The sequence below is a fragment of the Microcaecilia unicolor genome, chromosome 4 (genome assembly GCF_901765095.1).
Source record: "Microcaecilia unicolor chromosome 4, aMicUni1.1, whole genome shotgun sequence".
In the NCBI taxonomy this organism is placed as follows: domain Eukaryota; kingdom Metazoa; phylum Chordata; class Amphibia; order Gymnophiona; family Siphonopidae; genus Microcaecilia; species Microcaecilia unicolor.
Window position 1 is genome coordinate 203,886,884 of NC_044034.1, and position 27,515 is coordinate 203,914,398.

The following is a 27,515-nucleotide window of genomic DNA, read 5'->3' on the forward strand; positions in this document are numbered from 1 at the left end:
GAATGAACTCATCCTCCTGGAGGGAATAAACTCGTCCTCCACTTTGTATAAACGGAGGGAATACTTGCATCCTCCTGGAGGGAATAAACTCATCCTCCCAAAACATGAACTGGAGGGAATGAGCTCATCCTCCTATAACTGTAACAAGAATCTTGAAGACTGTTTTCCGACTCCCCAAGGAAGGAATATAACTTCAGGAAACAAGAACAGCACCTAAAATACAGACAATCATACAGGGAGGGCTCATGGCTTCATCTGCTATGACTAAAGGAAAGAAAATTATCATGGTAAGAACCTAATTTTCCCTTCCTTGTCATCAAGCAGATGAAGCCATTACGTATGGGATGTAACAAAGCAATCCTGTCAGGTTCTCAGGTTCAGAGCCCGCGGGGCCGGGCTCTGGAGAAAACGTGAGCCCTTGGGCTGCTGCCGAGGAGCGACAGCAGCAGGCAAAACCCACCAACCAACACTGGGTAAGCACACCGGCAGGGACTGCAGGCACTGCCCAGTGAACCGGAACACATGGACTGGAATCCCCCGGACTGGAGGACACAGGACTGGAACACACACCGGACCGGAACACACTGGACTGGAGCACACTGGAGTGGTCCGCACAGCTTCACCTGCGCTTAGCTACTAAGCCCCCCAGGAGTTGAGCTCCTGGGTTCGAGTAGCCGGCAGGACTTACTGGATACCGGATGACACAGGGACCAGGACTGGAAACAAGTGCTCCTAAACCTAAACTGATCTACATGCTCCCAAGCCCTAAACCAGCAGGAGTGTTCCTAACAGTAAACTGGCAAAAGGACTTCCTAAGCCCTATACTAAACATGAGCTCCTAAGCTCTGCTCAAGAAAGGGACTTCCTAAGCCCTAAACTAACAGAGCAGGGAACTAAACACAAAGCTAACACAGGTGCTACTAAGCACCAAGTTACAAGCAGAGCTCTACACTAACAAGCTAAACACAAAACTAACAAGCTACCTAAGCACTCTCTAGCAAACTAGATACAAAACTAACAAGGTGCTTCCTAAGCACTACTCTGGCAAGCAACCAGAAGAGCTCCTAGCACTAAAAGGGAAGACAGGGGAGCCACAAGGAAAAAGCAGGGAAGCTAACACATAAGCCAAAAGTGATTCTAAATCACCAAACACCAACAGCAAAGACTGCAATGCTCCCAATAGCACAAACACCAGAAGTACTTCTAACAGCAAACTCTGCAGTGTTCCTAACAACACCAAACCCTGAAGTACTTCTATCAACAACAGAGCTTCCAAAGCCCTACACACAGCAATGCTTCCAAAACCAAGAGGGAAAAGCAGGGGAACCAAAAGGGAAAAGCAGGAAAGCTAAACACACAGTCACCAGTGCACACTGCACTAACACTAACCTGGCCCTTAGCAAAAGCAAGCAGGGAAACTAGACACAAAGTCAGAAGTGCACACTGCACCACCCTACCTAAAGTAAACACCACTGTTGCAAAGGCTCTGAAGGAAACAACACCACTTCCTTATCAAGGCCCTCCCTGATGATGTCACACTCCCTAGACCTAGGCAAAAGCACACTGACCCAGAGAGGCCCAACCCACACCAATGCAACACCGTGAAGCACTTGAAGCCAGTACACCCAAAGAGAGGTAGAGTTAACTCAGTCCACCCACACAGCTGTAGTAAAGTAAAACAATTAACCCCATGCTGCTGGAAGCTGCCAGCACAGAGAGACAGAGCCAGCTCAGAAAGGACAGAGAAAAGAAACAGAAGCCAGCTAAGAAGCTGACCCCCAGGAAAGAGGTAAGTTTGAGAGGGGTTCTGACCCCAATCATAACAAATCCCTAAATAGGGTGGGAACAAGCCACACCACGCGCTAGCCAGGGGCGTAGCTATGGGTGGGCCTGGGTGGGCCCAGGCCCACCCAATTTCAGCTCAGGCCCGCCCGCACACCCACCCAGCTGATCTCTCCAGACTGGCAGCAGCGGCGAACTGGCGGGCAGCGGCACTAAAAGCATAAAGCAGCAAAGCTCTTCGATTCTGTCCATCGCTTTCCGTTTCCTGCCCTCTCAGCGTCCCGCCCGCCCGAAAGGAAATGACATCAAAGGAAGGCGGGACGCTGAGAGGGCAGGAAACGGAAAGCGAAGGACGGAATTGAAGAGCTTCGCTGCTTTATGCTTTTAGTGCCGCCGCCCGCCAGTTCGCCGCTGCGACTACAGAAGGAAGCCATTTTTTAAAAAATCTCTGTTTCTACTCCCCTGCGCAGCCGTCGCCATTCACTTAAAGCACAGCAAGCAAACCAGTGAGCTGCTGTGCTGTCTGCATCCACGTTGTCTTCTTTATTCAGCAGAGGGTGGTGAGCAGAGGGAAGGATGGGACTGGGAGGGGTAGTGAGCTGAGGGAAGGAGCAGAAGATGGATGGGACTGGGAGGGGTGGTAAGTACAGAGTATGGGGAATGGGGGACTAATGAAGTGGGTGAAAGATGGGGGAGGAATTTAGGAGACTGGGTAAGGGAGAGACAGAGGGGGGAATGGGAGTGCTGGAGAGGGAATAAGAGGGAGGTGGTCAAAGGGGAGAGAGGAGCATCGATGGACATGGATGGGAGGACAAGGACCAGGGAGAGAGGAGAAATTGCTGGACATGGAGGGGTGGGCAGGGGAGAGAGGAGAATTTCTGGATATGGATGGATGGAGGGGGGCAGGGGAGAGAGGAGAATTGCTGGATATGGATGGATAGATGAATGGAGGGCAGGGGAGTTGCTGGACATGGGTGGATAGAGGGGAGGGCAGGGGAGAGGAGAGTTGTTGGACATAGGTGGATGGAGGGGAGGGTAGAAGAGAGTTGCTGGACATGGATGGAAGGAAGGGCAGTGGAGAGAGGATGGTTGCTGGACATGGGTGGATGGAGGGGAGGGCAGGGAGAGAATTGTTGGACATGGATGGAGGGGAAGGAAGGGAAGACAGAAGGAGATGCACATGGATGGAGGGGAGAAAGAAGAAATTCTGGACATGGATGGAGGGGAGGGAAGACAGAGGAAGGAGATGCACATGGATGGAGGGAAAGGGAGAGAGAAGAAATGCTGACATGGATGGAGAGGAGGGAAGAGAGAGGAAGGATATATGAGGGAAAAGGAAGAGAGGAGAAAAACAGCACATGGGTGGAGAAAATAGGCAGAAGCTGGATCCACTGGACAGTCAAGTCTGCAGCGGACCCAGCTTTTACTTACGGATGTAGAGCAAGAAATGAAGAAGAAAGGAGGAAAGTAAAGAAATAAATGGAAAGGAAGCTCTGGAAACGGAGTTAAGAGGACAGATAGCAGCAGAATCAGATACTGGGCCAGCATGATCAGAAAAACAAAGTCACCAGACAACAAAGGTAGAAAAAAAATCATTTTATTTTTCATTATAGTGTTTGGAATATGTCCACTTTGAGAATCAGGTGCTCAAAATTAAAAGTTTATATTTATTTATTTACTTATTTATGGCATATTATCCCACATTAAACATGAATTAGATTGGAACCTGGGATCATTTCATTTTTTTTTTCCTGGAGAGAGTAATGCATTGCCTCCCCCCCCCCCCCCAGGCTCTCTCCCCGGCTATAGCCAGCTCTGCAATTTTGAGGGGGGGAGGGCGCAGAGGTGGACCGGGGAGAGAGCCTGTTGTTAAACATTTACCAGCAAACCACTGTCTAGTGCCCACCCATCCAACCTGTTGGCCCACCCAAAAATTGATTTCTGGCTACGCCACTGGCGCTAGCACCTGTGCTCCAAAACGTGCATCCCTCCTGGCAGCCACATCCAGCCTGTATGTCGGGCGAAAGAGAGCTTAGAAGCCCATGTTGCAGCACTGCAAATCTCATGAAGAGATAGTGCTCCAGTTTCCGCCCAGGAAGAAGAAATCGCTCTTGTGGAATGTGCCTTAAAGGCTTCAGGCGGAGCCCGGCTAGACAGCAGATATGCTGAAAAGATAGCTTCTTTGAGCCAACGGGCAATAGTGGCTTTAGACGCTGAAGACCCTCTGCGAGGATCTGCAAACAGCACAAAAAGATGATCAGAGGTCCTGAAAGAATTTGTAATTTGCAGATACTGCAACAGAGTCCTGCGCACATCCAAAAGGTGCAACTGCCCAAATGAACCTGGAAACTCCTCCTCAACAAAGGAGGGAAGAAAAACAGGCTGGTTTAGGTGAAACGCTGAAACCACCTTAGGCATGAAGGAAGGCACGGTCCGAACCGTGACCCCTGACTCTGAGAATTGCAGAAAAGGGTCTCTACAGGATAGTGCCTGGAGCTCTGGCACCCGTCTCGCCGAGGTAATGGCCACTAAAAAGACGGCCTTCAGTGTCAAATCTTTCTCTGAAGCACGCCAAAGCGGTTCAAAGGGAGCCCCCTGAAGGGCCTTCAATACTAACCCCAGGTTCCAAGCTGGACAAGGTGCCCGCACGGGAGGACGGAGCCGAAGCACCCCTCTAAGAAACCATGCCACATCTGGATGAGCAGCTAAGGACACGCCTTCAACCTTGCCACGCAGGGAGGCCAATGCTGCCACTTGCACCCGCAGGGAATTATAGGCCAAGTCTTTGTGTACACCATCCTGCAAAAAGTCCAGAATCGGCAAGACAGGAGCCCGCAACTGAGAAAGCGCTCTTGAAACACACCAGACTTCAAACTGGCGCCACATCCTGGCATAAGCCACGGAAGTGGAGCGCTTACGGGCCTGCAGGAGAGTGGAAATTACCTTATTTGAGTAGCCTTTATCTCTCAATTGCGCCCTTTCAATCGCCATGCCATAAGACCAAAGCGACAGGCGTCCTCCATGGCCACCGTCCCTGTGACAACAGGTGCGGAACCAGAGGTAACGGAAAGGGAGCCTCCAACAGCATCTGTCGGAGGTCCGCATACCAAGGCCTCCTGGGCCAATCCGGGGCGATGAGCACCACTTCTCCTGGATGCAGCCGAATCCGCAGGAGCACTTGCCCTATCAAGGGCCACGGAGGGAAGACATACAGCAAGCCCAGGGGCCAGGGTTGAGCCAAGGCATCCAACCCAGCAGAGCGAGGATCCCTCCGTCTGCTGAAGAAGCACGGGACTTTGGCATTGGAACTGGTCGCCATAAGATCCATCACTGGCTTGCCCCATTTGGCACATATCTGCAGGAATACATCGTCTGCTAGTTCCCACTCCGCTGCATCGATCTGATGCCTGCTTAGATAGTCGGCTTGCATGTTGCTCTGACCTGCAATGTGAGCTGCTGACAGGGACTGTAGATGCAGCTCGGCCCAGTGGCAAATTTGTTCGGCCTGCGCGGCTAGAGCTCTGCACTGAGTGCCGCCTTGTCGATTTATGTAGGCCACTGCTGTCATGTTGTCCGACATCACTCGGACAGCCAATCCTTCCAGGGTCACTTGAAAGGCCAGAAGAGCCAGAAACACCACTTTCAACTCCAGGCGGTTGATAGACCACTCCGACTCATCGGGCGTCCACAGACCCTGGGCATGCTTCCCCTGGCAATGTGCGGCCCAGCTCTTCAGGCTGGCATCTGTCACCACTAGGCACCAATCGGGGAGCGCCAGCGGCATTCCCTGCCACAACATGCTGTCCGAGAGCCACCACTCTGTCACGTCTGTGGTCGTGACCCCTCACAGCCTCTACCTGATTTCTGGGGGTTGGCTTCTGAGCTGGCTTCTGCCTATCCTTTCTGGAGTAGTTCTGTCTTTGGGAAGATCTGTTTCGGTTTCCTATCTCTGGCCGGCGTCATCTGGGTTGGATCAATGGCGGCAGCCATCTTGGATGGTTCAAGAGTCGTAGCTATCTTGGATAGCTCAAGGGGTACAGCCATCTTGGATAGATCATATCATAGGAAGCCATCTTGGAGTAACGAGGACAGGAAGGAAGCCCTTATTTGGTCCTTAGAGATCTCCTGTGGGAACAGCCTCCATTGTTGCTCAGAGTTGCTGCAGCTGCACCTCAGGTGTGGATGGGCTTTATTAATCACCTAGAGACTGCAGTCAGTTGCCTTTGCATTGCGTCTTAGGCCCTGGTATGTGGGTGCTGGTGCACTTCTGCCTGAGAAACTTTGTCTGGACCTGATTCTGCTTTTGCTGGTTTCCTGCCTTTTGAACCTTTGCCAGGACCTGGATTTTGCTTTGCTTGCCACCTGTCTTTTGAACCTTTGCCTGGACCTGGACTTTGCTTTGTTTGCCGCCTGCCTATTGAATCTTTGCCTGGACCTGGACTTTGCTTTGCTTGCCGCCTGCCTTTTGAACCGTTGCCTGGACCTGTCTTCTGCTTGCTGGCTGACTGCCTAGAGACCTTGCCTGGATTTGTCGGTATGTCTGTTCTGCCTTGCTTCTGGTGTGGGGTGGTTTTGCCTGCTACTGCTGCTCCTCGGCAGTGGCCCAAGGGCTCACAAACCCAGTTTCCAGCTTTGAGTATGTGACACACTCCATACTGAGGCGGGCCGCAGGGAGCCAAGAAAGTCTGCATTGATAATCCTGAGATACTGGAAACCATCGTTGAAGTAGAGAATACTGTAGAGGTCTCAGGTGCGCTCTCGCCCATGGCACCACTTCCAAGGTGGCCGTCATCAATCCCAACAGCTTGACAATGTCCCAAGCTCGCGGGCGGGGCATCCTCAGGAGCAGACAGACCTGATTCTGAAGCTTGCACCGCCTTTGTTCGGGAAGAAACACATAGCCCGAGGCTGTGTCGAACCTGGCCCCCAAATATTCTAGAGATTGAGAGGGGGTCAGGTAACTTTTGGCCATATTGACGACCCAGCCCAGAGATTGAAGGACTGAAACCACTCTGGCTGTAGCTAGATGACTCTCTTTTTCTGAGTCTGCTTTGATGAGCCAATCATCTAGGTACGGGTGAACCCGGATACCCTCTCGCCTGAGAAAGGCAGATACTACCACCATTACCTTGGAGAAGGTTCGGGGAGCTGTGGCGAAGCCAAAAGGCAAGGCCCAAAACTGGAAATGGTTTCCCAACACCGCAAACCGCAGAAACTTCTGGTGCGGGGGCCAAATTGGTATGTGCAAGTAAGCTTCTTTCAGGTCCAGAGACGTGAGAAACTCTCCTGGCTGTACCGCCGCAATGATGGAGCGCAGGGTTTCCATGTGAAAATGCCGCACTCTTAAGGACTTGTTTAGCTCTTTTAAGTTCAGGATCGGGCGAAAAGACCCGCCTTTTCGTGGCACCACAAAGTAAATGGAGTAGCGGCCTAGACCTTGTTCGGCGGGAGGCACCGGGGTCACAACCCCTATCTGGCACAGACCGTGCAGAGTCTCCTCTACCGCTGCCCGTTTGGCGGCAGAACCGCATCGGGACTCCACAAACATGTCTCTCACCGGGGCATCGAATTCCATTTGGTATCCGTCTCTGATCAGGTCCAAGACCCACTGATCTGCGGAGATTTTGACCCACTCCTCGAAAAAGAGGGAAAGTCTTCCTCTAATGACAGGAAGCGAGGAGAGGGCCGGTGCACCATCATTGAGAGAGTCGCCCCTGAACTCCAGGCCTTGAACCGGCAGCTGCGGAACGTTTGTCCGAGCGAAAGGAGTTTCTCTGCTGAAAGCGGGCACGTGAAGTGAACCCAGCAGCATGCCCCGGGCGGTACCTTCTAGCTTCACGGAGCGGACCGCCTGACCCTTAGAGGAAGGCTTCGGCCTATCTTCAGGTAAGCGCTGAGGTTTGGAATCCCCCAGGCCTTTAACAATGTTTTCCAGCTCCTCACCAAACAGGAGAAGGCCTTGAAAGGGCAACTTCACCAACCTTTGCTTAGAGGCCATGTCCGCCGCCCAATGTCGTAGCCAAAGAGTGCGGTGAGCCGCCACTGCTATAGCCATTTGCTTAGCCGAAGCTCTGACCATATCATAAAGGGCGTCAGCCAAAAAGGACAAGGCCAACTCCATCCGCAGAGCCACTTCAGATAAGGTCTCCGCTCCATCACCAGGCTGTTCCACTGCCTGCTATAACCAAGCCAGGCAGGCTCTAGCAGCATAACAACTGCATGCAGACGCCCGAACAGTGAGACCTGCCAAATCAAAGGACCGCTTCAGAGCTGAATCAAGCCTGCGGTCTTGAATATCCTTCAGGGCAACACCTCCTTCAACAGGGAGGGTAGTTCTCTTTGTCACAGCCGTGACCAGGGCATCCACTTTAGGCATTGCAAAGCGAGCCAAATGTTCCTCACTCAGAGGGTATAATTGCCCCATAGCCCTGGCAACCTTCAAAGGTCCCTCGGGGTCAGCCCATTGAGCCGAAATAAGCTCTTGGATGGAGTCATGCAAAGGAAAGGCTCGAGCAGGCTTTCTGGTACTAGCCATCCTTGGATTAACCGAGGAGGCTGTGCCACTCCCAGGATCTTCAATCGAGAGGGCTTGTAAGGCATCTGAAATAAGCGCTGGCAGCTCCTCGCGGTGGAAAATCCTCACTGCAGACGGATCATCAAGCTCCTGTGACAATTCTGCACCCAACTCTGGCTCCTCAGCCCAAGAAGTTCTGCCAGACCCCTCAGTATCCTCATAGCCCCACCACGGAGGGGAAAAGGGGGGTGCGCCACACTCAGAAGGGGAATTAGCCCTTCTGCGTTTATCAGGAGGATAAGAAACAGGCAAAGCCAACTCCAAAAGGCCAGGATCCACTGGGGGGGCAGGCAGAGGGTCCGAAGATCCCTATGGAAGAGCTCTTTTAAGCATGTATGCTCTATGCAGCATTAAAACAAAATCAGGGGAGAAAACCGCTCCCTGACCGCCCGGATCCTGCCCAGGGCTATCAGCTCTATTATTAGCCTCACTCAGAGGACCCCCCCACCCTGGATTCAGGGCTCTCCGTCGCAATGGAGGCCGCGCCATGTGGAAAATCCAAAATGGCGTCCGCTGCCAGCTCAGAGCGCAAAAGATCGCCGTTCGCCATGCTCGAGCCAGCTCTACTGTCTGTACAGCACGAATTACAGAGCCCTGCTGCTGATTTGCGCTTGCCACATTTAGAATAGCGCTTTACAGTCTCCGCAGCCACGCCGAAAACAGCGGTAAAATTAAAAAATGGTGGTTCGCGCCAAAAACGTCCCGATCGCGGACCCACTCAGGAGGAGTCAGAAAACACTCTTACCTCAATGGACCGAGTATCACAGCTCCGGTCCTGCAGAAGAATCTCAAGAAAAAAACCTCTTTTAAGGCTGTGAGGAAAGCAGAGGCAAAAGAGGTAAATAAAAACACTCCGGAGGCTCAGATAAGTGGGAAAGGCAGGGAAAGGCGAACCAATGTGCCTGCATCCACTGAGTGGGAAAGGACAGGGAAAAGCAAGCTAATATGTCCACATCCACGGGGGCATGGGTAAGGCAGGGAAAGGGCTGACCTATGTGCCTTCAAAGTGAAGCTGCTATAGCCTCTAACACCCCGGCTAACAACTGGCAAGCCAGGAGCCACCCCCAGGCAGATTTTGATGGAGCTCGAAGAAGCTGCAGCCACCCTGCTTGGGGAGATAGAGAATACTGAAGAGGCAGTGGAGCTAGCTGGCCATGAGGCACTGAGAAAAGTTGAGTGCTCTCTATCTCCCCCTGCTGGTTGATGGACACAACCCATACGTAATGGCTTCATCTGCTTGATGACAAGGAAAATGCCGTTGTATCGCTCCATGGTGCGACCGCACCTTGAGTATTGTGTTCAATTCTGGTCGCCGCATCTCAAGAAATATATAGTAGAATTGGAAATGGTGCAACGAAGGGCGACTAAAATGATAGCGGGGATGGGACGACTTCCCTATGAAGAAAGACTAAGGAGGCTAGGGCTTTTCAGCTTGGAGAAGAGACGGCTGAGGGGAGACATGATAGAGATATATAAAATAATGAGTGGAGTGGAACAGGTGGATGTGAAGTGTTTGTTCACGCTTTCCAAAAATACTAGGACTAGGGGGCATGCGATTAAACTACAGTGTAGTAAATTTAATACAAATCGGAGAAAATGTTTCTTCACCCAACGCATAATTAAACTCTGGAATTTGTTGCCGGAGAACGTGGTGAAGGTGGTTAGCTTGGCAGAGTTTAAAAAGGGGTTAGACGGTTTCCTAAAGGACAAATCCATAAACCACTACTAAATGGACCTGGGAAAAATCCACAATTCCAGGAATAACATGTATAGAATGTTTGTACGTTTGGGAAGCTCGCCAGGTGCCCTTGGCCTCGATTGCCGGTGTTGTGGACAGGATGCTGGGCTCGATGGACCCTTGGTCTTTTCCCAGTGTGGCATTACTTCTGTACTTATGTCTTTTGGAGAGGGTGAGGTTTGGAATACCCCTTGGGAGGACCTTAGTGTCCTTGGAGGTGTGTAGAGGGTCATCTTGGTCTTCAGTGTTCAGGGCCATTTCCTTTAAGGGCCTTGAAGATCAGACATAGGGCTCTGTTACTAAGCAGTACTGTAGACCCATAGGAATATATGGATGTCTCTACCATTAGTGTGCACTAAAAACACCAGCATGCCTTAGAGGGGCATAATCGAACGGTGCCGGCCATCTATATGGGCGGCCATCTAAATGGCCGGCGCCGCAAACAGAGATCCCGAAGCATATTATCAAAAAAGATGGCCGGCCATCTTTCTTTTTGATAATATGGTTGGGGCCGGCCAAATGTCAGAGATGGCCGGGTTTGAGATGGCCAGCATCGGTTTTCGCCAATAATGGAAACCGAGGCCGGCCATCTCAAACCCGGCCAAATCCAAGGCATTTGGTCATGGGAGGGGCCAGCATTTGTAGTGCACTGGTCCCCCTGACATGCCAGGACACCGGAACCGGGCACCCTAGGGGGCACTGCATTGGACTTCAAAAATTGATCCCAGATGCATACCTCCCTTATCTTGGGTGCTGAGCCCCCCAAATCCCCCCCCCCCGAAATCCACTCCCCACAATTATACACCATTACTATAGCCCTTAGGGGTGAAGGGGGGCACCTACATGTGGGTACAGTGTGTTTTGGGGAGTTTTGGAGGGCTTAACATTTACCACCACAAGTGTAACAGGTAGGGGGGGATGGGCCTAGGTCCACCTGCCTGAAGTGCACTGCACCCACTAAATACTGCTCCAGGGACCTGCATACTGCTGTCATGGAGCTGGGTATGACATTTGAGGCTGGCATAGAGGCTGGCAAAAATTTTTTTTTGGGGGGGTGGGAGGGGGTTGGTGACCACTGGGGGAGTAAGGGGAGGTCATCCCCAATTCCCTCCGGTGGTCATTTGGTTAGTTGGGGCACCTTTTTGAAGCTTGGTCGTGAAAAAAAGGGACCAAGTGAAGCCGGCGAAATGCTCGTCAAGGCCGGCTTTCTTTTTTCCATTATCGGGCAAAGCCGGCCATCTCGTGAGCATGCTCCTGTCCCGCCTTTGCTACCCTACCGACACGCCCCCTTGAAGTTTGGCCGGCTCCGCGATGAAAAGCAGTTGGCGCCGGCCAAAATCGGCTTTCGATTATACTGATTTGGCCGGGTTCAGGAGATCCCCGGCCATCTCCCAATTTGTGTCGGAAAATGGCCGGCGATCTCCTTCGAAAATAAGCATGTTAGTAAACAGGACCCATAGAGTTTTCAATTTAGCCCTGTATTTTAGTGGTAGCCAGTAAAGGTTTTGCAAAAATGGTGTAATGTGGTCACATCACTTGCAACCTTCTATGAGTTTGCTGCAGCATTCTGAATCACTTGTTGCTGGTGCAGACCCTTTGTAGTCAGACCATTGTAGAGTGCATTACAGGAATCCAGTCTTGATGTTATCATGGCATGCACAACTGGGATAAATTTTACCTACTCAATATAAGGAGAGAGGCGGACTAGTTGTCACAAATAGTAGAAGCAGCTTTTGAAGGTTGCTTGGATTTGGGGAATCGGAGTAAGTGTTGAATCCAACTGTATTCCAAGGTTCCTGTAATTTGTAATTGTAATTTGAGGGGGAGTTCATACTTCCCAGAAGAAATTTTGATGTCAGGTATGTGTTCACTTGTGTTAGGGACCCAGAGAAACTCTGTTTTTCTTGGGTTCAGGCAAACATTGTGTGTTTAGCCCATTCTTGAATTGATGTTAGACAGGTAATCAGTTTATTCAGGGCTGTAGGTAAGTCAGGTTCAATGGGTATGAGTAGCTGCACATCATCTGCGTGGACGTAGAACTGAGGGTAGTATACGTTATATGTTATTTTATTAATAAAGCTTGTTTACGTTTACCACTGATCTGCTTCATTGTTTTCCACCATGTAGAACTGAGGGTCCATTGATCTAATCAGCTAGGCTAATGGCTTGAGGTAGATATTGAACAAAATAGGTGACAGTATTGATCCTTGTGGTACCCCACAGGTCAGTGCCCATGGTGGCGATGAGGGACAAACATTATTTGTTGTTGCCTGTCTGATAGATAGGATCTGAACCTCGAAAATACTGTTCCATTGATATCTGTTTCTGCCAGTCATGCTAGCATGATATCAAGATCCACAGCTGCTAAGAAATCTAACAGTACTAACACCGAGGCAAATCCCCTGTCTCGGTTTCTGTGAAGGTCACCTAGAAGGAATACGAGGACCATTTCTGTTCCATAACCAGGTCTGAATCTAGATTGACACAAATCTAGCCAGTTTCTCTCTTCAAGCCAATCATTGAGTTGAACACAGACTGTTTGTTCTATTAGTTTCCCTAGAAATGGGATCTTGGAAACTGGCCGGTAACTTTCAAGTTTGTCATGGTCAAGGTTGTTTTTCTTTAGCAATGCTGTTGGTGATTGCCCATTAGAAAGAGAGGAGTTCACAGTTTTAGTGCCACCTTCTATGAGGCCCATACTTGCCTGCTGCACTATCTTTGATTGGCAGAGGTCGAGGGAGCAGGTGTTCTTACTGCATAAAAGCATTTGTAAGCACATAAAGGGATTTCATAATAGGATTAAGCACACAAAATTATGTTCAGTGCCAAGAAATATGTACATTTACTTGTCCCTTATGTAGGCGTGTTCAGGGGCAAAATTTGGGCAGAACCCCGGAGGAGCGCAGTGACGTGAGAGGTGAGAGGAGCGGCTGCAGAGCAGACAGCCAATGCCTGATGGCTGCCTGCGGTGCCGCACTTGCTTTTTAAAAACAGCTGTTTTTGTTTTTGTGGTGGCCGCTGCTGCTCAACAGAAGAAGCAGCAGTGGCCAGAAATGGGAGCTGGCGCCGGGTGTTTCGCGGGAGACTTGGCAGGTCTGCTGGGTGGGCAGGCCTGGAGGGAAAATGGCTGGGCAGACGGAGGGGGGGAGCGGTGGCTGCGGCGACCTCGGGGGGGGGGGGGGCATGGCGGGCCTGGATGGAAAGAAGGGGATAGAGAGAGAGACAAGTCTGGATTGAAGAATCGGGAGAGGGGGGTAGACGGATGGAAGGATGGGGAGAGAAAGAGGGAAAACAGATGGAAGGATGGGGAGAAAAAGACGATGGAAGGATGGGGAGAGAAAGGGGGAGATGGATGAATGGATGTGGAGAGAGAAAGGGACACTGAACAGAAAAGGGTAGAGAGATAGAGAGACACTGGATAGAAGGAGGGGGAGAGAGACATTAGATTGGAGGATCAGGAGAGAGGGTAGATGGGTGGAAGGATGGGGAACGAAAGAGGGAAGACGCTGGATGGAAGGGTAGCGAGAAAGAGGAGACACAGGATGGAAGGATGCAGAAAGAAAGAGGGGAGACATTGGAAGGATGGGGAGAGAAAGAGGGAAGACACTGGAAGGATGCCCCCCCTCTCGGCAGCTCCATTCCCTCCAGTTCAGCAGTACCCCCCCTAGGTGGAGGGGGAGGGGGTCCTGAGACCAGAGGGGGTGAGGGAGTCCTGATACCAGAGAGGGGGGTGGAGGGGGGCCTGAGACCAGGGAGAAGGGTCCTGAGACCAGATGGGAGGGGGTCCAGAGACCTGAGGGGGGGAGGTGAGGAGGGGAGGGGGTCCTGAGACCAGAGAGGGGAGGGGGTATCTGTCACACACAAACTCTCTCTCTCACACAGTCAGTGTCTTTCTCTCACTCTCACACACTGTCTCTCACACACTCTGTGTTTCACACTGTATCACATTCACTCTCTATGTGTCACACAGTCACTCTCGAACACTCTCTCGATCTCAAACACTCTCTCGGTTTCACAGAGAGTCTGTGTATCGCACACATACTCTCACACACACTCTCTCTCACACACACTGTATCTGTGTGAAACACACTCTCTAACACTCACTGTGGCTCACATACGCACTCATACACACTCTCATTCTCACACACATACTCTCTCTCACAGACACACTCACACCCACACTCACTCTCTCTCTCTGTCACACACACACACTCGGGCATTCAATCTCTCTCTCTCACACAGTCACTCTCACACACACTCTCTCAAACATATACACTCCGAGGAAAACCTTGCTAGCGCCCTTTTCATTTGTGCCTGAAACGGGCCTTTTATACTACTGTAATATATAGGACTACAATGCCCATGCAGCTGCCTGGGCACCAATTAGGTTACTGGACTAATAACATTACAAACTAGGATACATGTGTATATCTATATATATACAGGTCAAAAACAGGTAATTTGGTAATACTTAGGCGATTGCCTAACTTTCACATAGTTTGATTTTTTTGCAGTTCACATTAGACTCGAATTAACCAGGCATTGGTCTGAATATCAGCCAGTGCCCGGTTAACTTCTGGATCATCAGGTTACATACCCAGATATTCAGTTGAATATCCGGGATTAGGTCAGCCTGTGGCTGGAAGCGGGCTTGCAAGCCACTTACCGCTGCAGGCTAAATATTACCCTAGTTAAGTATGTATGCGCATGCATACATACTTTGTGTGTGAATATTTATGCCCACTCCTGACTATCTGTAAATGTCCACAGCTTCAGTCTAAGAGAAAAAACCAAAGTGTAGGGGTGGACCAAACAGTGTTACAGCCAAAAGTAAGTTATAATAAACTTTATTCAGCACCACTCGTGTATATGACCCAACATGTGGCCGTATTTCAACGGGACACTCCCATCTGCTTCAGAGGTCTTACACTTATAGTAGAAACACACAAAAAAGGGGGTCATGCAGAATAATACTTGTGTTTGAAAAACCTCACAATCTATTTGGTAAGAACTACTACATTTTGAGACACAGCTCTTCAGTGTATAGTTCCACTCACTACATATTTCTGAACACACTGCCAGCTTTGGTTGAACATCACAACCCCCATATGTATCAACTGAATTCAATTCTTGCAAAGCAGAATACAACTCACTCAATAGGTAAGCATCAAGTCATATCATGTGATATAACCGGCTTGCCACAGATGTTTAGCAGGTCATGGCCGGCCATGTCCCGCTGAAAATTTGCAGATAGCCTGTTATGGGGCATGTAACCAGCCAGGTGCTGATCCTGGCTCTTTAAATGCTTTTGAATATGTAATTAAACATTTGCATGCCAACTTTAAAAAGGAAAAGCTGCCATTGGCCAATGAGTGTTTAAATTCCAAAAATTTCTCCCTTTTAACCTGTGTGGCTCTAGCCACATTAGGGAAAATCTGGAATTTCTGGCCACAAAAAGTTTCATTTTTCATTTTAAACTTTGTCCCTGATATTTTGTAAAGAATATTAACCCTTAGTTCTGGGTGGAGCTTCTTATATGAATGCAATATAGCTATGAAAGTGCATCTTTCTGTCTTAAGAATTACATTTCCATCTTTAGTTAGTCATTGTATAACCATTATTATAGCATTAAAACCTACTAACAAATATGGCATATTGCAATTGTGATGTTTAACAACTCAGCCCCTCACTGGCTTTGTCTCCTGGCAGTGCATTATTAATTAATTCACCCTGGAATTCCTTGGAGTCTGGGTTGTGAGGGAATGGTTTCAGTAGTTCATAGCCTGTGAGTGCTTCTTGTGTGGTACCGTGGAGGCATTTGCATGACATTATTTTTGCTTCCTTCAGCTGGGTTCCGTGGCATGCTCTCCAGTAGAATGCACATTCAACTGTACATACCCTTTTCATGCAGAGGGGGAATGCTGCCCAATTTGTCATGGTAAGTCCGTTTGCTGTCTACTAGCAAGTGCTACATATGTTTTCCAGACTAAGAACAGCCATGACTGGTTTCCCTTTTTTTGACACAGACTGTACCTATGAGGGGAGGAAGGTGCTCAGTGGCCAGACATTCCTACTGGAGAAGGACCATTGCACTCAGTGCACATGTCAGGTGAGGTATTCGCTGAGAGGGCTTTTTAGAGCAGGGTCCTGAATGGGCATACAGATACTTGGGGCCTTTTAACTAAGCTGCACCAAGAAGTGAGCTTAGTGCATCCTTACGTAGGACTTTCCCATGTGCTAAGACCATTTTTAACTTGACTGTGAAAAAGGGCTTTTTTCTATTTATTGAATATATACCCATGCGCTAATGTTACCATGGTAGCACTTACCACCTCCTATTCTCTACCCCTGACTCTCACCTTCCCAAAATTGTTTTTAAAATAATTGTCACATTTACTGTGCACAGATGGCAAAACTAATGTGGAACTGTAGTGTGTCCTGTGTTCGCCCATTTTTCTGTGTTGGGTGCATGTAGTGCCTAAAGCAGCTTAGTAAAAGGGCCCCCTTCTGTCTGTGGGAGGAGAGAACAGGCAGTGCCGTTGCTGGGTCTAGATCTGAAAGCTGAGGTCGACCATGAGACAAGAACATTTCATAGTTTAAAACTCACCTATGAACTGTTTTCCTTCCAAGCTTGGTGAAGTAAAATGTGAAGAAATCATATGTCAGCATACTTGCACTGACCCTTACATTCCTCCAGGAGAGTGTTGCTCTACTTGTGAAGGTAAATGTTCAATTTCTTCACTCATTCTCTCTCTTTTTGTCTTGTCTCCATTTCTCCGTCTTGTATGTTTCTTTCTGAAGCTGCTAGGTTTTACATTTAGTTCACCACTGCCACTCACCTTCCCTCTTTTCCTGTTCTAAGTGGTTTTTATAGGATGGTTCCCCTCTGTCAGTGCCACAATCAGCTCTTCCCTCTTGCAGAGTACATTTTCAGTATATTGAAAAAAAAAACTAGCAGCTTCAGACAGCGAACAATACAATACTTTTTACTGGTCTGTGACAGATGCTAGAAGTTCCTTGGAAAAGTGTAGAGTGTATTTGCAATATATTGCAATCATTTAGGGGCATTGAATACCCAGTTTATTTTTAGCTGGTTGGAAGATAAACAGCTATGTTTATTTTCAGGCTTTGCGGGATATCACACATATGTAGTTGAAATTGTCCGTAGTACCTGAAGATTAGAGGGTGGCCAATGTGATGCCGATTTTTAAAAAGGGTTCTGGGGTGATCCAGGAAATTACAGACTGGTAAGCCTGATGTCAGTGCTGGGCAAAATAGTGGAAACTATTATAAAGAATAAAATTACCAAACACGCAGACAAACATAGTTTAATGGGACAGAGTCAGCATAGGTTCAGCCAAAGGAAGTCTTGCCTCACCAATTTGCTTCATTTCTTTGAAGGCATGAATAAACATGTGGATAAAGGTGAGCCAGTTGATGTAGTTTATCTAGATTTTCAGAAAGTTTTTGATAAAGTTCTTCATGAGAGACTCCTGAGAAAATTAAAGAGTCATGGGATAGGAGGCAAGGTTCTGGTGTGAATTAGGAATTGGTTATTGGACAGAAAACAGAAGGTAGGGTTAAACGGTCATTTCTCTCAATGGAGGAGGGTGAACAGTGGAGTGCCGCAGGGATCAGTGCTGGGACCGGTGCTATTTAACATTAGACTGGGCATTCAGATGGATGATGAAATTTAATATGTACAAATGCAAGGTGATGCTAGGGTCCACTTTGGGGGCCAACACTCAAGAAAAAGATCTAGGTGTCATTGTAGACAGAGGCGTAGCTACGTGGGGTGCAAGGGGAGCAGCTGCTCCCCTGAATGGATTATGTATAAAATGGCACCTATGTGTATTGGTCCTTTAGCCTCGCACCAGCACTTTTGTTTTACAAAAGGTTTGCTTGCCCTGACATCAAAACCTGGCTACACTTCTGGTTGTAGATAATATGCTGAAATCTTATGCTCAGTGTGGGGCAGCGGCCAAAAAAGCAAACAGGATAATAGGAATTATTAGGAAAGGGATGGTGAATAAGACTGAAAATACTATAATGCCTCTTTATTGCTACATGCTGCCACCACATCTTGAGTATTACGTTCAGTTCTTGTTGCCGTATCTCAAAAAAGATGTAGCAGAATTAGAAAAGGTTCAAAGAAGAGCAACCAAAATGATAAAGGGGATGGAACTCCTCTAGTATGAGGAAAGGCTAAAGAGGTTAGGGGAGATATGATTGGTGGTGTAGAATGAGTACAAGTAAATCAATTTTTTACTCGTTCCCAAAGGTACAAAGACTAGGGGACACTCAAGGAAGTTACACAGAAATACTTTTAAGAAAAATAGGTAGAAATATTTTTTCACACAACGAATAGTAAAGTCTGGAACTCATTGCCAGAGCATGTGGTAGCAGCGGTTAGCATATCTAGGTTTAAAAAAGGTTTGGTCAAGTTCCTGGAGGAAATGTTGGGCAAGTCACTTAACACTCCATTGCCTCAGGTACAAACTTAGATTGTGAGCCCTCCTGGGACAGAGAAATATCCAGTGTACCTGAATGTAACTCACTTTGAGCTACTACTGAAAAAGGTGTGAGCAAAATCTAAATAAATAAATACATAAATTAAATAAATAAATAAATAAGGATCCCAGTGCTATGAGCTATTCTATAAAGGGCACTGATCCCAGAACACCTGTGCCGAACACCAGTGCCGAATTGTTTTTAATGCCGTATTTTGAATGTCATTTACTGAATCCAGCTTTAACCACCCCCCCTCCCATGTTCAAAAGTATTTCACCGGTCAGGTATTCAGCAATATTCTGAGGGGGTTAGCTGGCTATCTACCGCTAAATATCACCAGTTAGTGGCTAGCAGATAGCCGGTTATATCAACTGACCTAACCAGTTATCTGCTGATTTTCAGACTCACTTTAGTGACTATATTTGGCCACACGAATATAAGAACATAAGAGTAGCTATACTGGGTCAGACCATGTCTGGTATTGAGACAGATATGGGGAAGCAGCTACTTGCCCTGGGACTTGTAGCATGGAATGTTCCCACGGTTTGGGGTTTGGCTTGGCCACTATTGGAAACAGGATACTGGGCTAGATGGACCATTGGTCTTACCCAGTATAGCTACTCTTATGTTCTTATATTCATGTGGCCAAATATAGCCGCTAAAGTGGGGCTGAAAATCAGCAGATAGCTGTTTATGTCTGTCAATATAACTGGCTATCTGCTAGCTGGTGATATTTAGCGGGAGATAGCCAGATAACCCCCTCAGAATATTGCTGGATACCCAGTTATGGGGCATTTAACCGTCCAGGTGCCGATCCTTGCTGGTTAAATACTTTTGAATATCGGGGGGTTAATGCTGGATTCAGTAAATAACATTCAAAATTCGGCACCAAAAATATCGGCACTGAATGGTATTCTATAACGGGTGTTCTGGGATCGGCGCCCTGAATAGCTCGTAGCACTGGGATCCACCCTCAACTTTGGGTGCGAGGAGTTACACTAACTAAAACCAGGTGTAAATCTCAGTGCACACGTAGAATGTGATAAGACGTCCACCTTAGTATTCTCTGCTGGTCAGAAGCATAGTTGGAAGTCAAAGTTTGAGAAGAATAAGAACTATTGGGCTTGTTGGGGATTAAGGTGGTGGGCTTCTTGAAGATACAACAGATTTTTGTGATCAGTCAAAACTATGAAGGGAAGTTTGGTTCCCTCGAGTAAGTGGCACCATTCTTCCAGCACTAACTTGATGGCCAGTAGTTCTTGATCCCCAATAGTATAGTTCTTTTCAGCAGGAGAAATTTTTCGTGAAAAAAAAATTGCACAGGGAAGCAGTTTTCCACTGGAGTGAACCTGGAATAAGACGGTGCCAATTCCAGACATAGAGGCGTCAATCTCAACCTAGAACCATTTCTCAGAGTCAAGATATTGGAGAATTGAGCCATAATAAAGGCCTGCTTGAGGCAGTCAAACGTGGCTTTGGCTTCAGGGGGCCAATCCCGGGGGTTCACCTCCCTCCCGGTCAGGGCCATCAGAGGTGCTGCTATGGTAGAGTAATTCAAGATGAACTGCTGGTAGTAGTTGGAGAAGCCCAAGAATCTCAGGAGGACTCGGAGGCCCACAGGCTGAGGCCAATTGAGAATAGCCAACAGTTTGGCCAGGTCCATTTGCAGCCCCTGGTCTAAGATGATGTACTCTAGGAAGGGCAGAGCGCTCAAAAACACACTTTTCCAGTTTGGCAAATAACTGATTTTGTTGCAGGCGATGAAGCACCAGCTTGATGTGTTGCCTATGCTGTTCCAGGGACTGGTAAAAGATCAATATGTCATCAAGATTAAGTAGCACACATTTGTACAATAGGTCCCAGAAGATGTAACACAGTAACATAGTAAGTGATGGCCGATAAAGACCTGAATGGTCCATCCAGTATGCCCAACAATCACATTCATTATCAATTCAAGATTTAAATCAACAATGAATGTGATGTTATATATTTGATCATGGTCTTTCTTTGGTGTTTCTAGGACATTGACCATAGAAGTTTGCCCGGCTCTGTCCTTATGTTCTAACTACTGGAGTTGCCGTCGAAACCCACTCCAGCCTATCCAAATTCGGCTTGTCATTATCGAGACAAAGACCGTAAAAGTCTGCCTGGCACTGTCCTCACGTTCAAAACCACTGGAGTTTCCGTTGAAGCTCTCTCTAGCGCATCCTAAACCGGATAGCCATAGGCGGGACTCAGATGATACGAAGCAGCCCAGCACCGGTCTTAGTTGATGCAGCCAGAGTTGCCATCTAAGCACCACTTGATATGCAAACACATATGCAACCCTTTAAGTTTTGTTTTTTATATCATTCATTTTCTAATTAGAGATCCTCTGTGTTCATCCCACGCATTTTTGAATTCCGCCACAGTTTTTTTTTCTACCACGTCATTGATAAAATTCTGAAATACAGCTGGAGCATTCACAAGGCCAAAAGGCATAAAAAGTATACAAGTACATATACATAAGTACATAAGTATTGCCATACTGGGAAAGACCAAAGGTCCATCAAGCCCAGCATCCTGTTTCCAACAGTGGCCAATCCAGATCACAAATACCTGGCAAGATCCCCAAAAAGTGCAAAACATTTTATACTGCTTATCCCAGAAATAGTGGATTTTCCCCAAGTCCATTTAATAGCAGTCTATGGACTTTTCCTTTAGGAAGCCATCCAAACCTTTTTTTAAACTCTGCTAAGCTAACCACCTTTACCACATTCTCTGGCAACGAATTCCAGAGTTTAATTACACGTTGAGTGAAGAAACATTTTCTCCGATTCGTTTTAAATTTACTACATTGTAGCTTTATCACATGCCCCCTAGTCCTAGTATTTTTGGAAAGCGTGAACAGACGCTTCACATCTACCCGTTCAACTCCACTAATTATTTTATAGACCTCTATCATATCTCCCCTCAGTCACCTTTTCTCCAAGCTGAAGAGCCCTAGCCGCTTTAGCCTTTCCTCATAGGGAAGTCGTCCCATCCCCTTTATCATTTTCGTCGCCCTTCTCTGCACCTTTTCTAATTCCACTATATCTTTTTTTGAGATACGGTGACCAGAATTGAACACAATATTCGAGGTGCAGTCGCACCATGGAGCGATACAAAGTCATTATAACATCCTTATTTTTGTTTTCCATTCCTTTCCTAATAATACCTAACATTCTATTTGCTTTCTTAGCCGCAGCAGCACACTGAGCAGAAGGTTTCAACGTATCATCAACGACGACACCTAGATCCCTTTCTTGGTCCGTGACTCCTAACGTGGAACCTTGCATGACGTAGCTATAATTCGGGTTCCTCTTTCCCACATGCATCACTTTGCACTTGCTCACATTGAATGTCATCAGCCATTTAGACGCCCAGTCTGCCAGTCTCGTAAGGTCCTCTTGTAATTTTTCACAATCCTCCTGCGATTTAACGACTTTGAATAAGGTGCCCATCTCAGGTGTTCAAAGCTGTCTTCCACTCATCTCCTTTTCTAATATGTGGAGGGGCATAATCAAACAAAAATGTCTATCTCCATGGGCGTTTATCTCCGAGAACGGGTCCGTGAAGGGGCGGACCGAACCGTATTTTCGCAAAAAATAGACGTCCATGTTTTATTCGACAATTTGTGAGCTGGGCATTTTTGTCTTTCAGCGATAATGGAAAATGAAAGCGCCCAGCTCAAAAACGAATAAATCCAAGGCATTTGTTCGTGGGAGGGGCCAGGATTCGTAGTGCACTGGTCCCCCTCACATGCCAGGACACCAACCGGGCACCCTAGGGGGCACTTTTACAAAAACAAAAAAAAAAGGTAAAAGAGCTCCCAGGTGCATAGCACCCTTCCCTTGTGTGTTGAGCCCCCCAAATCCCCCTCAAAACCCATTGCCCACAAGTCTACACCATTACTATAGCCCTAAGGGGTGAAGGGGGGCACCTACATGTGGGTACAGTGGGTTTGGGGGGGTTGGATGACTAATAAGCATTAAGCAGCACAATTGTAACAGGTAGGGGGGGATGGGCCTGGGTCCACCTGCCTGAAGTCCACTGCACCCCCTAACAACTGCTCCAGGGACCTGCATATGCTGCCAGGGAGGTGGGTATGACATTTGAGGGTGAAAATAAAAAGTTGTGAAACATCATTTTTTTGTGGTGGGAGGGGGTTAGTGACCACTGGGGGAGTCAGGGGAGGTCATCCCCGATTCCCTCCGATGGTCATCTGGTCATTTAGAGCACTTTTTTGGGACCTGTTCGTGTGAAAAAAGTGTCCAACAAAAGTGTCCTAAATTTCCGCTAAAAACGCCTTTATTTTTTCGATTATCGCCCTAACACGTACATCTCTCCTCGGCCGATAACCACGCCCCAGTTCTACCTTCGCCACACCTCTGACATGCCCCCATCAACTTTGTCCTCATCCGCGACGGAGTGCAGTTGAAAACGTCCAAAATCGGCTTTCGATTATACCGATTTATTCGTTTTTGTGAGATAAACGTCTAGCTCCCGATTGGGGTCGAAATCTAGGCGTTTTTCTCTTTCGATTATAAGGTGGATAGTAACATAGTAGATGACGGCAGAAAAAGACCTGCACGGTCCATCCAGTCTGCCCAAGAAATGTGCCACTTTTTTGTGTGTACCTTACCTTGATTTGTACCTGTCTTTTTCAGGGCACAGGCCGTACAAGTCTGCCCAGCACTATCCCCGCCTCCCACCATCGGCTCTGGCACAGACCGTATAAGTCTGCCCAGCACTATCCCCGCCTCCCAACCACCAGCCCCGCCTCCCACTACCGGCTCTGTTATCCAATCTCGACTAAGCGAATGGTTATAGGTGCCTCACAGATTCAGTTTGGTAAAGATGCAGGCTTCCTGGTCGAATAGCTTGGAGATGAGGGGTAAGGGCTATTTGTTCTTCACCATGATCATATTCAGACCCCAGTAATTGATGCACAGCTGCAATCCCCCATCCTTCTTAACCATGAAAAGAATCCGGCTCCAGTCGGAGACTTAGAGGGGTGTATGATCCCCCGTTGCAGATTATCCTTGATATAGGCGGACATGGCTTCGATCTTGGGGCACGAATGGATAAACTCTGCCCCGGGGTTTTTTATCTCAAGTAACAGATCAATGGGTCTGTCATAGCTTCTGTGAGGTGGGAGAGTTTCCACCCGTCATTTAGATAAGAAACCAGCAAACTCCTGGTAGGCCCGGGATGAGGTCTGTCCGACCTCTACCAAATGGATGGCTACTGGTTTAGGAAGCATAATGGAGTCCAAACACTGCCCTCTACAGGAGGAGCCCCAAGCCGTTAACTGGCCTTGTTCCCAATCGATATGTGGGTTGTGCCATTGTAGCCAAGTAGTCCCAGGATGTTGGGGTTTATAGCTATCTGCAGGACATACAGGGTTATGGCTTCTCTGTGTAGCAACCCAATCCGGAGGCTAAGCAAGAGTGTCTTAGCCTTGAGAACTTCCTGAATGTGCCCATAAGCCAAGGATACTGGGGATGGAATAAGGTAACTCCTGTGAGGGGATATAGTAATGGTGAGCTACCCCCTGATCAATAAAGTTATCTGCTGCTCCGTAATCTATGAATGTTTCAGTAAAGGATTCGAGGTCCACATTGATGACTGCTGAAACCATTAACTGTAAGCGGGGAGTCTGTGGGGGAAGGTCCTAGTCCTGCCTCCCTGGCCAGGACTACGCCTGCCAGTTTCCTGGCTTCCTTGGGCATCGGAGGGCATAATGTCCCTTTTGCCATAATACAAACACAGATCCGGTGCCCATTTCCGCCTCTTCTCCTGGTCAGAAAGTCTCAGGTGGTCTACTTGCATTGGCCCCTCGTTATTCCCAGAGGGCCTAGACTGTGAAAGGAGAGGCATAGGTTTGCGTTAAAATGTAGGAGCCAACCGGAATGGTCTATGACTGACCTGGCATTCCAAGGTTCGCTCACGAACACATATATTTATTTATTTATTTGCTGCATTTGTATCCCACATTTTCCCACCTGTTTGCAGGCTCAATGTGGCTTACATTATGTTTCAATGGCAATCACATTAACGGAATAAGAAGTTCAGAATATTATTGCAAATAATTACAAATTATAAATATCCACTCATGTACATAGGAGGACCAGATCATCAAGGTTCGTGGGGAGCTCATGCCCAGCCAGTTCATCCTTAATAGCAGAGGACACCCCCTGTTAGAACACGGTGGCAAGGATCTCATTATTCCATTCCAGTTCAGCTGCTAAGGTCCGGAATCGAATAGCATTATCTTCGATGGTCTGGGATTCCTGAAGTGACCTTGCTAGGCTCCTCAAAGTTCTGGCAAAAATGGACCAGAAACTCCACCATGTTATTCAGTATTGGTTCATTCCTCTCCCAGATAGGGGAGCAGTGGCGTAGCCAGACCTGACATTTTGGCTGGGCCCAGAGCTAATATGGGCGGGCACTATATATATATATATATATAATAGGTGGGCTTCTGGGTGGGGATGGGCTCTTCACTGCAGGGCAAAAAAAGGTATATTTTAATCATTAAATATATACATTTTTTGCCCTAGGCAGTGAAGTGCTTACCCCACTCAGAAATTCCACAACAATAAATTTTAATATGCCCACCAGGCCCCAGCTAGCTTAATTTTAAAAAGAAATTACCATGATAATGTTAAAAATAAGATGCAAAAAACCCAAAAAGCATTTTATTACCTGCTGCTGGGCTGGGCTGGCAGCTGCTGCTTGGCAGTAAGTTACCTTGGGCCGGGAGACAGGAACTCGACTTCGACCAGACCTTTCTTCTGTTTCTTTCCTTTCCCAAATTCAATTTCCACGTTTCCAGGCCAGGGAGAGCAGGGCCAGGCTGAACCCTTCGTACGTGCATGTGGCCATGTGCAGCTTAGCCTTATCCTGTCCTCCCTCAGATGCCTCGTCACGTCAAGTGAGCGGAGCCGAGCGAAAGCGAGGCTGAGGCACGCCGCCGCACACAGCCACGTCCAGGACGGGTCATACCGCTACCGCGATCATGCGAATGCAGTGCGACCAACAACAACGACGCCACCGACGCGCTGCCTCTCTCTAAGCCCGAAGGTAGGTGGGCGTGGGCTGATGATGTCTTCTGAGCCTGCCCTGAGCGCGGGTACCCGCGATGTACGCTAGGGCGCTAGGCTCAGCTGCTGCATGCGGTGTGTGTGTGTGCACTTGGGTGGTGGGCGGGCCTGAGGACGGAATTGGACGGAGCCTGAGATCAGCTGCCAGAGCGCCGCGGGTCGGGTGCTGTCACTCTGCCGTCACGCTAGGCAGCTAGGCTGCTGCTGCAGTTGTGTGTGCGCTGGGTGGGTGGGCCTGGGCCCACCCAGGCCCACCCATAGCTACGCCCCTGTAGGGGAGGCCCAGGCAGCGGCAGGACCTTTGAGAAGAGAAATGATATAGGCCGTCTTAGCTCGTTTGGACACAAAATCTTTGGCTTACAATTCAAACACAATCTGAAATTGATTCAGAAATCTCCTGCAAGGCTTGGGGTTCCCATCAAATCAAAGGGGGGGAGGCAATGCAGATCCCTACTAGAGGACAGGGGGACAGAAATCTAACCCGTCCTCGCCCATCCCTGCTGGAATCTTACCTGTCCAGACCTATCCCCGCTGGAATCTTACCCATCCCCACACTTCCCCTCAAAAATGTAACTTGTCCCCACCTGTTTCCGCAAGAATTTAATGGTATATTTAAAAAATGCTTGTTGGCTTTCTCGGTCTCTCTCTGGGTTTGAGCCGCAGCACTGCAGGCAAAGAAGGAATGGAAGTTGGAACTTCGAATACTCTGGTGCGCACATGTAAGACTTGTCTCTGATTCACTGGTAATGTGTGCTGAGAGGTCACCACATGTACGTGCCAGGTGACATCTGATGCTCATACCTGTGGCAGAGCTGAGGTCTGTGCATCAGCCCGGGGGCAGAGAAGATTAATAGTAACATAGTAATTGAGGGCAGATAAAGACCTGAACAGTCCATCCAGTCTGCCCAATAGTCACACTCATTATCAATTCATGATTAAATCAACAATGAACATGATATTATATACTTGATTATGGTCTTTCTTTGGCATTTCTGGGACATAGACCATAGAAGTCTGCCCGGCACTATCCTTATATTCCAACTGCTGGAGTTGCCATTGAAGCCCACGCTGGCCTATTTGTCTTCTCATTTGCGGGACACAGTCCATAAATGTCTGTCCAGCACTGTCCTTATGTTCCAGCCACTAAAGTTGCTGTCTAAGCCCTTTCCAGCACATCCTAAACCAAATTGTCATATACGAGACACAGACCGTACAAGTCTGCCCGGTATCGGCCCTAATTCATCACAGCTGGAGCGGCATCTAAGCATCACTTGACACATAGCCATTTAAGTTTAGGGTTTTTTATAACTTCCATTTTCTAATTAATCCACTGTGTTCATCCCACGCCTTTTTGAATTCCGTCACCATTTGTGTCTCGACCACCTCCTTAATGGAAGATTTTCCTCATATGCGCTTATTAAAGCAAGGAGACAGCACTCAAAGAACTTGGTACTTGGTAGGCGAGAGGCTGACACAAGTGCAATTTACACTTCCACAGGAACCCCACAGAAGCTGCTTCCAACCCCATGGGAACCCCACAAGAACTGCTTCCATCCCCACGGGAACTCCGCATGAACTGCTTCCATCCCCATGGGAACCCTGCAGAACTGCTTCCGTCCCTGCAGGAATCCTGCGGGTTCTGCGGGATTCCCACGAAACTCATTCCCATTCAGGGCTCTAATCCCTATGTCACCAAGGAGGTTGGCCAGACCAGGTTCTGTGACAGAGAATGGGGCTACCACTGGAGCTGCCCTTGGATATTGTCCATCCGATATGTTAGTGT

At 48.2% G+C, this 27,515-nt stretch overlaps 1 protein-coding gene across 3 annotated transcripts in view; it reads left to right on the top strand.

The window, feature by feature from the left end:
- Positions 1-27,515, top strand: part of VWCE (von Willebrand factor C and EGF domains) — a 333,354-nt gene that overhangs the window by 263,323 nt on the left and 42,516 nt on the right. For 2 of the 3 annotated variants that reach the window (XM_030201137.1, XM_030201138.1), the window contains 3 exons: positions 15,942-16,032; positions 16,121-16,203; positions 16,725-16,815. In XM_030201137.1, the coding sequence (XP_030056997.1) occupies positions 15,942-16,032; positions 16,121-16,203; positions 16,725-16,815 (265 nt within the window). The remainder of the gene's footprint in view (positions 1-15,941; positions 16,033-16,120; positions 16,204-16,724; positions 16,816-27,515) is intronic. The other variant, XR_003941942.1, reaches the window with a different exon arrangement.